Source organism: Pleurodeles waltl, chromosome 10, assembly GCF_031143425.1.
Source record: "Pleurodeles waltl isolate 20211129_DDA chromosome 10, aPleWal1.hap1.20221129, whole genome shotgun sequence".
In the NCBI taxonomy this organism is placed as follows: Eukaryota; Metazoa; Chordata; class Amphibia; order Caudata; family Salamandridae; genus Pleurodeles; species Pleurodeles waltl.
In genome coordinates, this window is record NC_090449.1 from 531,957,220 (window position 1) to 531,970,148 (window position 12,929).

Genomic DNA, 12,929 nt, shown 5'->3' on the forward strand with positions numbered 1-12,929 from the left:
AATATGACTACTTATGGGCCCACTGGTCAAAGGAGGCATCTCCCAGGTATATTGGGCCTTGGATAACCACTCTCCCTGCACACTTTTGAGCCTAAAGGAACGGTGGGAAGAATGTGTGGGCCCCCATAGAGGTGGTGGAATGGCAGGAGGCATGCATGACACCTCGTACCCTAGCTATTTCGGCCCACCTGTGCCTCATTCAACTTAAGTTCCTTCAATGCACAATCTTCACACCTCATCAATTATGAAAAGCCCAGAGAATGTCAGAGCCCAACTGTTCCAGGTGTGGGAAAGAAATGGGAGACTTCTTCCATATCATGTGAAGAACTTCAATTATCGGCCAATACTGGCTGAACATCTTTAAGGTTCTCTTGGATGTATTGGGTCAGACATTCACATTGCCTCAAGCACACAACAAGGGATCACCATTAACCAACAAGCGTGGCTGTTGTTTTCAATCTTCTGTTGATTTACTGATGATGTTATGCTGTAAATATAGATTTGTTTTTCTTTTGTTCTCTTTGTTACATTAAGTTTTTTCATTTTTGTATCCTTGTTGAAATGTTTCTTTACATTGCTAAAGGAAGGGATAGATGTTCTGTATTACTAGAACTGTATGCGTCATCTGTTCCAGTACAGATGACATGTTTATAATTCCATGCTAGAACCTGTCATCCTGGAATGCTCTATGAGTTCCAGGACAAAAGTTGTCACAAGAAGCTGGAGTTCCAGGATGCTGTTCACAGTTGGTGCATGCAGAATTCATTAAACTTCAATCAACCGTACCCAACTTGTCTCACTACGTATTCAGACAACTTGACACACTGCTACCACCATCAAAGCAGTACTCCTTATAATAACCTTCACTGTGCTTGCAGAACTATTAGAATATTGATGTAATGCATTAGGTCCTATCCTAGAACCACCCCATGACCTTAGTCTCTTGTTCCATTCAAAACTAATGTAGTCTGAAAAGACGTTCCAATGTAGGTTTCAACAATTAGAATCCTTTCTGAATTCACCCTAATGGTTCAATCTGCCAGACATGTTCCAGCTTCCTTGCATAGAAACATCAAGCCCTGAGAAGACGATAATGTGATTTGCATTTTCTTTGCTCCTCGTGGAAGATTACTTTAAGAGAATGGTCCTTCCTGTTTCATCCTGTGATAACATTCCATTATGATGGTGCTACCCAGACTGCTATTTGTACCTCACAGATATTTTATATTAAAGATTAAAGCATTTTGATTGTGAGGTAAGATCAAGCAATTTGCCTACAAATGTGTAGTTTTTGTGTTTGTGTTAAATCAAGATTCAAACCCAGGCCTGCTGTGGCGTTGCCACTGGTGTCTGACCTGACTGTGACACCTGAAATGCTGTCAGGTGGGTGGAACGTAGCATTGGAGGCTGGCAGGCAGCGCAAGAAGCTCACAGGAGGGTCCCTGCACCATCTGCTGACACCTCCTTGCAGCAACTGACCGGCAAGTCCTGTCGTATCCCTGCCTCCATCATGGGGGAGGTTGTTGCTGGAGGATGCCATCGGCACCGCTATTCCATCATGTTTTCTTCTTCCCAGGATTCTCTAGATGGGATCCTGTGTTTCTATACAGCATCAGCCAAGACTGTCTCAGACTTTACCTCTGTTACCGGTCCCCAATCTTAGATGGCTTCTGTTAGAAATGGGGTCTTTGGTTGGCAGTCAGGTTACCCCCTGTCCAAGCAAGGACCCTCACGCTAGTCAGGGTAAATCACACACAATTCAAATTATCCTGTGCCCACCCTCTGGTAGCTTGGCAATCAGCAGTCAGGCTTAACTTAGAACGGAAAAGGTAAAGTATTTGTGCAATAATCATGCAATAAGACAGTAGAAGACCACAAAAATACACCACACAGTGTTTAGAAAACTATATAATATTTATCTGGTAAAATGCACGTCAAAACGATTAAAGTGCAATAAGTATATTTTGGAATATCACTGTAAAAATGATATAAAGTGTCTTTGGTTTCTTAAAAGCAATAAATGTCTCTTGCAAGCACAAAGTACCTGGTTTGCATTCAAAATCTCTGCAAAGAACCACAGAGGAGGAGATGCGTGGAAAATGGGGAGTGTGCGTTGATTTCTTGGGCCGCACATGGCGATACGCCGTTTATTTTTCACGCAGGAAAGACTTTGCATCGATTTCCTGCACTCTGTCTTGGATCCTCTTCGGGTTGGGGGTTTTCAGATGCCCCGGGGATGATGCGTTGAATTCCTGCCCTGACAGGATGAAGTCACAGGAGCTGCGTCAATCCGGTAGGCATTGCATAGAAATTCCTACTGCATGGCAGGTGCTGCGTCGATTCCTCTCTGGAAGTCGTGCTGTGTCGTTCCGGCTTGGCTGTGCGTTGATCCAGTGGGCCGCGCATTGAATTTCCGGTTGCTACGCTGGTGCTGCGTCGATCTTCTAGTTGCGAAGTCGGGCTGCGTCATTCTGGTTCGGCATGCAGTGACATTTTCACCGCGATGCAGGCTGTGCATCATTTCTGGCAGGCTGTGCGTCAAAAGGGAGTTCTTCTTGCTGGAATGAAGTATTTTTGCTCCTGATACTTCAGGGAACAGGAGGCAACCTCTATCCAAGCCCTTGGAGAGCACTTCTCAGCACAGCCAGAGAGCAGCAAGGCAGCAAGGCAGCAGTGCAACAGCAAGGTAGCAGTCCTTCACAGAAAGCAGTCAGGTGAGTCCTTTGGGCAGCCAGGCAGTTTTTCTTGGCAGGTCGCAGGTTATGGATCAAGTTCTCTTCTCCAGGAAGTATCTGTAAGGTATAGTGTCTACCTCAGAAGTGTCTGAGTTGGTAGGGTCAGAGACTTTCTTTAATACCTAAATGTGCCTTTGAAGTGGGGGACACTTCAAAGAGTGGCTTAGAAGTGCACAAGGTCCCCTTTCAGTTCCATCCTGTCTGCCAGGGTCCCAGTGGGGGGTGTGGCAGTCCTTTGTTTGAGGGCAGGCTACTGTACTTTGACATGTAAGTGGCAGGCCCTCCACCCTTCCAGCCCAGGAAGACCCATTCAATATGCAGATGTGTGCTAGTGTGACTGAGTATCCTGTGTTTTGGGTTGTCTGAGTGAATGCACAAGGAGCTGTCAACTAAACCTAGCCAGACGTGGATTAGAAGGCACAGAAGGATTTAAGTGCTCACTTTCTAAAAGTAGCATTTCTAAAATAGTAATATAAAATCCAACTTCCAATAAGCAGGATTTTGTATCACCATTCTGACCACACTAAATATGACCTGGCTACTACTTTCAGATCAGGATCTACCACTCAAACATTATATGAGGGTAGCCCCAACGCTTTCCTATGAAAGGAGCAGGCCTCACAGCAGTGTAAAATGAATAAAGGAGTTTTACACTACCAGGACATATAGAACACACATGTTCATGTCCTGTCTCTTACCTCCATAGCACCCTGCCCTATGGGCTACCTAGGGCCTACCTTAGGGGTGACTTATATGTAGAAAAAAAGGGGAGTTTAAAGCTTGGCCAGTACTTTTAAATGCCAAGTCGAAGTGGCAGTGAAACTTCACACATAGGCACTGCAGAGGCAGGCCTGAGACATGGTTAGGAGGCTACTTATGTGAGTGGCACAACCAGTGCAGCCCACTAGTAGCATTTAATTTACAGGCCTTGGGCAAATGTAGAGCACTTGACCAGGGACTTGCAAGTAAATTAAATAAGCCAATGTAAACTGTAAACTTGTATAGCACACTACTCACCCGTTAGGGTCTCAAGGAACTGTATGCATACCACTGTGAAACCTCTCCTGGCTTTTCCCTGTGAGGCACCCACTCCTGGACAGCCCCAGGGTGAAGCCAGGCATTGATGCGCTGTTGTGGAAATTAAGCAAGCTATTGCCCAGAGGGGGACCCATTAATTAGATTAGGCACCAAGGCGAGAATTATCTGGTCTAAGGGAATTGAGCCCAAGACCCACCGAGGTGAGAATTGAACCCTGGTCCCGGACCAGATCTCTGCATCAGTGTCTGCCACTCTAACCATTGTGCCACACTTCTCCGCGTGCCCCCATGTCACTATGTTTTAAGGAGAGAGCATATGCACTTTAGCACTGATTAGCAGTGGTAAAGTGTGCAGAGTCCTAGAGCCAGCAAAAATGAGGTCAAAAAAAGAGAAGGAGGAAGGCAAAAAGTTTGGGGGGGACCTTGCAGAAAGGCAATTTCCAACAGCTTTTCTATATCTTCCTGAGTTTCTTGCCCTATACAAGGAAGTCTGTCCAGCTTAGAGCCTGTGTTGCAACTCTTCATGCTCCTTCTCTAGTGATCATCACACCTGCTTAGATTGGGTTTTTTCCAACCAACATATCATCCTCTTCCTAGCTGCCTAGCCTTATTTCAGCTCCTCCTTCTGTTTGGACCTTTCCTGTTATTTTCTTCCTGGATTCCAACTACCTTTAAATATTTTTTTACCTTGGCCTTTTTACTCTATTGGGATTCCTTCCAGGGGGCACTTTCCTGCTTGAAAGTGTCCTGTGTTGGCAGAAATGTGGTTATTAGAACGGATCACCCTTACCTCAGGTAGACCAGAACAGTCAAGACTCGAAGTAGTAAATCACTCCACGACTGAAGATCTACAAGTAGGAGTCTGATCCCTGGCAAATGCATGATGAAAGGAATGCAGCGAAGCCACGAAAATTAAACCCTACACCTGCCAAAATTCTCACCAAAAGAATTAATACAGATAGAAGAATTCCTGATTAGACAGTGACTTTTATATTACTTATTGTTACTCCACTTTAATTATGCTACAGCACTGACCCTTGCTCAAAAGCATGGCTTCTTATGCATAATCAGCACTTACTTGATTATGTGTACCTTACACTCCTGACTCTGCATCTTCTTCTACCTTAGCTGTCTCAAACATAAATGCTTAGTTTATCTTACAAATAGTTATTATTGCTTCGTATTTCTCACCATCTTTTATTTCCTCTCCTGTGTCTTCTTTACCTTTATTATATCAAGACAAAGTTTGTGTTTCCTTATTTTCAACTATGACTTACTGGCTGTACTTCATAAATCTAAGACTACTTCTGTCCACTATGTCTACCCACTCCAGATTACCGCAACTAAGGCTTGTTTACTTTACTGTCTATGTGCATTATTCAACTCCTCACTCATACTACAGGTATTTCTACCAATCTTTCAAGCACAAAATGATTGTTACCTGTAATTCTTAAGTTATCCTTTGCACACCCTTCATTATAAACAACCTCCCATCTCCCTTCGTCTCTATCTTTGTAAGCTACTTAAGTATATAATCTTTAACAAACTGCCTGCCTGCTTAGATGACAAATGTCTCCTTCTCCACATCAGTCTGAGTTTTGTTATGCTAAATCCATTGAAACTTCTCGTACCTTAACTGTCAAATATCTAACATCCACTGGATACCAGAAACTACTTTTTCTACTTCTTTTTCTTAATCAGCTTTTGACACTGCTAGAAATTGAGGTACTGGTTGACTGGGCTGTGAGTCCAGGCCAAGCAGTAAACACAGTCTAAGTCAGGGTAAGGCACAAGCAAACCCCAAATTAACCTGTGCACACTCCCTGGTAACTTAACACAGGGCAGTTAGATTTATCTTAGAGGCAATGTGTAAAGCATTTATGCAACACTTCAAAGAATAGCATAGTGAAAACACCACACAAAAAGAATCCCATACCAAGGTAAAAAAGAGCAAAGCAAATTTACTTAATAAAACAAGACCAAAATAACAAAACTCCAATCAGTAGAACCAGAGTTATGATTTTTTTAATGAATAAACTGCAATGTAACGCCTAAAAGCATAAAGCACCAACCACGACAATCTGGTAGCCGGGTCAAAGTCAAAAAGTCAGTCTGACCATGTGGGTTAGATACAGTCATAGATTACTCCTGCTGAAGTTTACCCCTTCTAAAATTTTGTGCCAAGACTCCTGTTCTCATTGGAGAGGTTTGCAAGGAGCAAACAGAGTGTCATAGGCGGGAGTCGGTGTGGTTCAAAGAGCAGGCTGGGGGTCACTGAAAGGTGGCCTGGAGCTTGGCATTGGTGGTCCCCTGTGAGCTCTCAATGCTGGTGTGTGAAGATGGGCTGCTGGCAGTCCGCATTGATTTTTGGTGTGATCGCCATGGTTATGGTTGCGAATGGGACCATTTACGGTGATGAAGAGCCCAAAAGCTTGAACTAAGAGCCAGCTGAGCCACACCAAGGTTCCAGGACCTGAAGGGCACCACCTGGGGGGGAGGAACTCACTGAATATGGGTTGAGGAGCTGAGACCAGCAGATTAGCCCTTTGAGTCAGTTTGGGTTCCTGAGTTCAAGAAGGGTTCCAGGTCCAGTTCTTCTTCCCCACAGGTCAGCAGAATATGTCAGCAGTCTGTTCAGAGCAGCAGTGCAGAAGAGTGGCAGTCCTTGTAACAGTACAGCAGTTCTTCTTCCTTGCAGACTATCTACAGGTCCAGAATGTACTGAAATGGTGGTGTCTTAGGTCCTTCTTTTATACACGGTTGTGTCTTTGAAGTGGATAGAAGCTTCTAGAGGTATGCCTTTGAAGTGCATAGATGCCTTGCCTTTCCTGCCCTGGCTCCAGAATAACTATAGGGATTTTGTAGTCCTTTGTGTGAAAACAGGACACATTCTATTCATGTGTAAGGGAGGCCAGGCCTAGCACCTCCCTCCCATCCTGCCAGTGATGGCCCATCCAGTCACACCTAAGGTCCCATTGTATGTGGCTCTCTAGGAGGAATACATAAAGCCCTACTGCCAAATACATCATGTGACCAGCGACAGACTGCAATCACCAAATGGCTATGGCAAGAAAGTTTCTAAAAGTGGCATTTTCAGAATTGTAATTTAAAATACAACTTCAGCATCAGTTAAGATTGTAAATTAGGATTCCAGAGACACTAAACATGAATGAATCATCTTTTCCCGTTTGGAAATTACACTTATAAAATATAATACGGCAACTCAATTGTTATCCTATGAGAGAGATAGGCCTTGCATTAGTGAAAATGAATTTAAAGTTTTTCCCTACCGCAACATGAAAAACTTTAAAGCACACTTTCAACTTTTTAAAAACATTGCTCCCTACCTTAGGGCCTAACAAAATGTTTATTTTACCAGGTTGAAATGGCAGTTTAAACAGCATACAAAGGCTCTGTAATGGTAGCCATCAAGCATATTTAAAGGACAATTTAAGTGGGTGGCACAATAGTTGCTGAAGGCCCACTGGTAGCTTTTAATTGACAGGCTATGGAAACATCTGGCACACTTTCCTAGGGGCTTAGAAGTAAATTAAATGTGACAATTGGGTATACGCCAATATTTACATGTTTTGAGTAAATATCACAAACACTTTAGCACTGGTTAGAGCGGTAATGTGCACAGAGTCCTGAGGCCAAGAAAAACAAATTCTGCAAAAATAGAAGGAAGAACGAAAAACATCTGGGCATGATCCTGCAGAAATGGCCGGGGCCAACAGATACTTTTGAGAGCTCTATTTTGGCATCCTCTCTTTCTACCAAGAAAATATATAGTATTACACTCTCTTGCTTTTCTTCTCTTCTTGTTGGCCACTTTTATCTTCTGGCTTGGGTAGATCAAAACCCTACCCTTCCCCTCTCCGTCTCATTTCAGTGTTGCCAAAGTCTGTCATAGGATTCCTTCTTGATTTGCTCCACCTCCTTTCCCCCCTTGTTTCTGCCATTAAACTGTCTTGCTTTCTACACTAATATATCAAATGTATTTCTTTATTTCTCCTATAATTCTTCACCTAATGACATTTTATCTAGTTACTCATTCTCAGTCCATTCTTGGATACGAAGTTACTCTGACTAACTTAACCTCTTTAGATGCTAAATACCTTTCTTCCCTGCTTTTTCCCAACAACTATCCTCCTGCTACTTGTCTGCTTTCTTTCTTGGCCCACAAAGTATGTGAGCTTTTTGACTCTTCACTCTACCTCCTAATCATACCTTCTACATCATTCACATCTGACATTTTCAACTCTGCACTCTGTGTAATATGCGCACTTTCTTGCTTTTTACGGTAACTGTCCACAAATTCTTCAATTCATCTTCTCTTCAACCTTCTGTCAACCACTTCTAGCTCTTTCAGTTACTACCTTCTGTTGGATTACATTTAATTAACTTTTTCCTTTCTATTTATATCATTTTTAAATCCACCCAATTTCTTGATTAAAAAGGCTCAGGTAACCATTCATCATCGTCTAATTACATTTCATTTTCTTATAAAATGAGACATTCTTTCCAACATTAACACACTCCAAATATTTACAGCAACCCATAAGAGATACCAGCATAGTCTTTGCCCCTCCCTTCCCCCCCCCAGGCTACCCTCCTTGCCCTGCTGTGGCACCCATTCATGACAAGCACCATTACTGAAATAGGCTGACACTGTAGAAATTTCTTCATTCCTTTTCCTGCTACAGAATTCCCTACTTATAGACATCCTGGACCAGAATTGGATGTTTTTGCCACTCTTGAGTATGCATAAGACATGGAAAATGTTGGGTACCCCTCTTACTTGGAATTCACCCCATTTGTGTGTACAATGCATGTTGTAAACATTATGCACATCTCTATTGAAAATTAACCATGTATGCCTGTGTTATATAGCATTCATAATCATGGAAAATCACCAATCCTGACTGTGTGAATCAGGATACGGAGTTTGATATAGCAAGTTACATTTCTGTGCATCTCTGTGTAATTTTGGTGTGCTTAAAGGTTTTTTGAATCAGGCCTTATTTCAACAGTGAATGGTTCTCAATGACTTGAGTTGAAATTTCCTTTTTTGTGTCCTGAAGAACACGAGGCATTGTATAGATTAAGTTATGGCATCTTTTATATTCAAAGCCATATGAGGACAGTCTGTTTTATGTGGCATGCATAGAACATAAACGGACATTAATAGAAGAAGGGGAACCATTTTAAGCTTCATTCCTATGTTATGGGCAAATCATGTAAATGACAGAACAACATTCTGAGTCAATTGTAATGTCACCTCCATGTATGTGAGTGGCATTTAAACCCTGGTCTGACATGTTACTTACCCCGATTGAGATATCAGCTTTGCTCATACTGAAAAACGAAGTCTCTATTTACAATTCCTGTCTAGAAACTGCAAGTAATGAAAGATGCATTTTAAAAAGAAAATACCACTTAAAATTGTAAAAATGAAGCATGTTTGTTAATGAAAATAACATCATAAACAACTCTTTCACTCTCTTTGCCATCCCCTCTCTCCCGGACATACAGGAAGCTGCTGAAATCAACCCTTGTCCTAATGCCTCTGTTTGGAGTTCATTATATTGTTTTTATGGCTTTGCCATACACCGACGTGTCAGGGATTCTTTGGCAAGTTCAAATGCACTATGAAATGATCTTCAATTCTTTCCAGGTAAGATGTTTATCACAAGTAAAATGAAGCCTAACATCTATGTAACATGTGCGTACTGTCCTACCTTGTCAAACAATGTGAAAATATGGATTTTCAAATTACTAAAGAGGGTTCTATACATTCTTACATAGTATACAATATAGGTACAGAACGCAGCTGACAAAAAATACTTTTTGAAGGAATGAGTATAATAATGTACTGGACTTTGGTTAAATATATAATTAAATTAGCTCTAAGTATTGAAGCAACCACCCGAAAAGGACAAAAATCATATTAAGAAAGCTGGACAAATGGAATGATCTACACAGAATTTGTGGCCTCATGCTTGAGGATCCTAGATTTCTTCCCAGCACATCAACTCATTTCTAGACTACTTGGGGAATGTTGACCTTCCTGCATATTATTCCAGAACTAGATTTAAATAGTAAATAAACACTCCAGACTATATTGGGGAATATTATTCATTCCCAAATATTCTAGAACTGCAGTTAGAATTGAAAATTATCAGTTCCAACACTCAGAAAACCTCTGCAGTTTAGACGCCATCCCATGCATTTCCAGGATAAATGCACTGTCATAGCACTTTCACTTAGGGGTAAGACTGCTGGTTTTCCAGTGGTAGCAGCACCATGTGCAGTTGACTGAGTCATTCCCTCACTAGTTGGAAACTGTCAACCTAACCATTTTGGCTAGCTAGCAGCACCTCACCCAAACCTAGGAAGTAAAAGTGATTTGTATCAGCCTAGTGGCAGCCTAGGAAACATAACACACTGACTTCTCAAGGAAGTCGTAGTTGTCAGATCTCTCTCTTTTCTCTCATTTGCACAAGTCTCACACAAGTAAAGGTAAACAAAGAGATACAGGACATTTTTCAGTGTATTTATTGAAAGGACTGCATTGTACAATAAAAAACATGAGCTGCATTTACTAGAAGGATGAAAGATATCACAATGCTGATTGTGACCAACAGTGAGAAACAAAAAAAATTCCCAGCATCCTGCAATAAACATGTCTACAAATTCATACCTACACTTCTTAGCATCTATGTGAGGGCATAGCAGGGATTGCCCTTTCTACCCTTACTAGCCCCTGCAAGGAACTCCACCCCCAGAAATGAAAACAGAAGTCTACCTGTCATCTCCTCAATTGGCTGTAAAGATAGGGCTGAGGTCAGCAGGATTGCAATGAGGTGGCACAAACCATAAGATGGCTTCTTTGACTGGAATGACCTATCTCCCCTCCTTTGGCCTGTGTGGCGTTTTTATAATAAAATATGATGTATTCTAAGTCAGGCCTGACGTGATAATTTGATTAAGTGTTGAGGGCTGGCTCCACACTCTTGTGACGGCTTTTCTAGATAAAGATTGGTGCAGCCTTGAGCAGAGGCACAGAATGAAATGTTGTGAAAAGGAACTAATCAACAACACTTTTGCAGAATAGCAGCTGATTCGAAAAATTAAATATCCACTCTAAGAGCAAGTTGTGCTAAATTGAATTAAAATGATTAAATGAAATAAAAACTTGTAACTAGGTAAAAGGGCACAAGTCACAGTAAAAAAGTGGGCCCAAGCAAAGCGCTAAAATGAACCCACAACAACACCTGCAGCTATGATGTTGCACCTCCATCCTCATCTGCAGCAGCCCTAACTTTCAAGCACTTAGAATTCAAAAGCTGGAGAACTGACCTCTAGAATGTCACTAGAACATTTCCTTACAAGTGATTTCAGTGACTTGTAGTCTGTGTTTATGTACATTGAACATATTGGACTACCACATATGAAAAGAGATTTGTATAATTAATATGACCAGGACTAGAAATGTTGTGCTCTCATCACTAGAGGTTAAATTGTAGTACTATAAACCTCATTTCTGACCTGCACTGCACCTTGCCATTCCACCACTGGAAACTCAATAGAGGTCTGTTGGAGAAACTCAGTCATGGCCTGATACTCCAGAAATGTGGCCCACACATATTGGTAAGTGAATTTGGAATAGATTTCTATTCAATCATTATCCCAGAAAATAATGAAAGTGCACATCTTGGACTTTGCCCCATGGCTTTCATATTCAAATTACATGGATCTTCTGCCTTAATTATTTTCCTCTACTTCATACATTTATCACCAGCTCTCAGGGTTTACACTTTCCTCACACTCTGCTTCTTCAGGTGTGTGTGTATCACAAGGCAAGGTTATTTGTGTTATTCCAAGAGAGTAGAAAGTGTCACATTGAAAATGCAACAATATAACACAGAGGGCTCCTAAACTAAGCAGACTGGCACCACCAGAATACCGCTCCCACTTTCCCATCTCTAATAAAATCTGAAAAAAGAACACAACAAGGACTTGTATTTTTTTCTTTTACCTGATCCATTAATCTTTTATCGGTCAGGTGTTGTGAGCCGTGAGCACCAGACAAGTGAAGCTGTTCCTTATATTAACCATGACCCCTCTTCTTTTGTGGGAGCACCACATACCACTTGCAGTCCACATTGTCATAATTTCAAGGGTGGACAAGAGCATCCTCTTCGCATATTATGTTACTGGACATGCTTCCAAAGCAATGCAGCTTCCTGCATTACCTAGGGGATGTATCCATGGAAAAATAGCATGTCACCTCCAGGATGTCAGGGTGTATAATATATGCCAAACTTAGAATAATATTAATGGTTCCTTTTCAATGTGTACTGTGTGTATGGGCACAACAACAGGTGTAACTGTGCAATGTTGACCCACATGCTTAGGCCTTCGTTACAATATACATGGGTGCAATGGCAGGTCATTCTGTAATTACCTATACTGGGCTGTTACTACATCTTTGTAATGTTAATCCCAGGAATTGGCATTTTCCCTCCTCCCCAGGCTCTTTTGACAGATGTTTTCTGACAGGTGTGCTCTGGCTAAAGCATGGTCAGTTTTAGGGTGGTGCAACTGTTGTGGGGGGGGGCGCTACGTTTAAAAATAACTTATAGGTTTAGAAGTACTTGAACTTCCTTGTGCGTCAAGCAGTTTCAGGTGACAATAAAACTGCCAACATTACTCTACTGATTATTGGCCAATTTTGACTTGTGATACGGTAATGCAGAGAGATAATGTGCCCGCTGCTGAGAATGTGCACCATGCAAATCACAAGTGTGAGTTAACTAGGAGTAGCACTTTAAAACAAAAATGCATGTCACAGAGGTACTATGGAGAGATGAGGGTCTCTGTTGGAAACTGATAGAGAGGGAATCCGTGGAGAAGGAGGTCATGGATGGCAGTGCCAAAAGAGACTGTAGCATTGTGCACCACCAGTGCAAAAGCCAGCCCACAGAAAACCCAGAGGGGACGGATTTACCATTTATCTCATAATCCTTATTCATGCTTAAACTCCAGTTTCTACCCAAACCTGAGTTATAATGGGTGCCCTATTGTGATTTGTATTGCAGCATATTTATGTTATGGGATAGTTTGGGTGCCTTTTGGGAAGTACATAGGCTGT

The 12,929-nt window shown here is 41.8% G+C and overlaps 1 protein-coding gene across 2 annotated transcripts in view; it reads left to right on the forward strand.

Annotated features, from left to right (window-relative positions):
• PTH1R (parathyroid hormone 1 receptor) overlaps positions 1-12,929 on the forward strand; it is a 729,171-nt gene that overhangs the window by 703,404 nt on the left and 12,838 nt on the right. For both annotated transcript variants that reach the window (XM_069210957.1, XM_069210958.1), the window contains exon 12: positions 9,308-9,449. In XM_069210957.1, the coding sequence (XP_069067058.1) occupies positions 9,308-9,449 (142 nt within the window). The remainder of the gene's footprint in view (positions 1-9,307; positions 9,450-12,929) is intronic.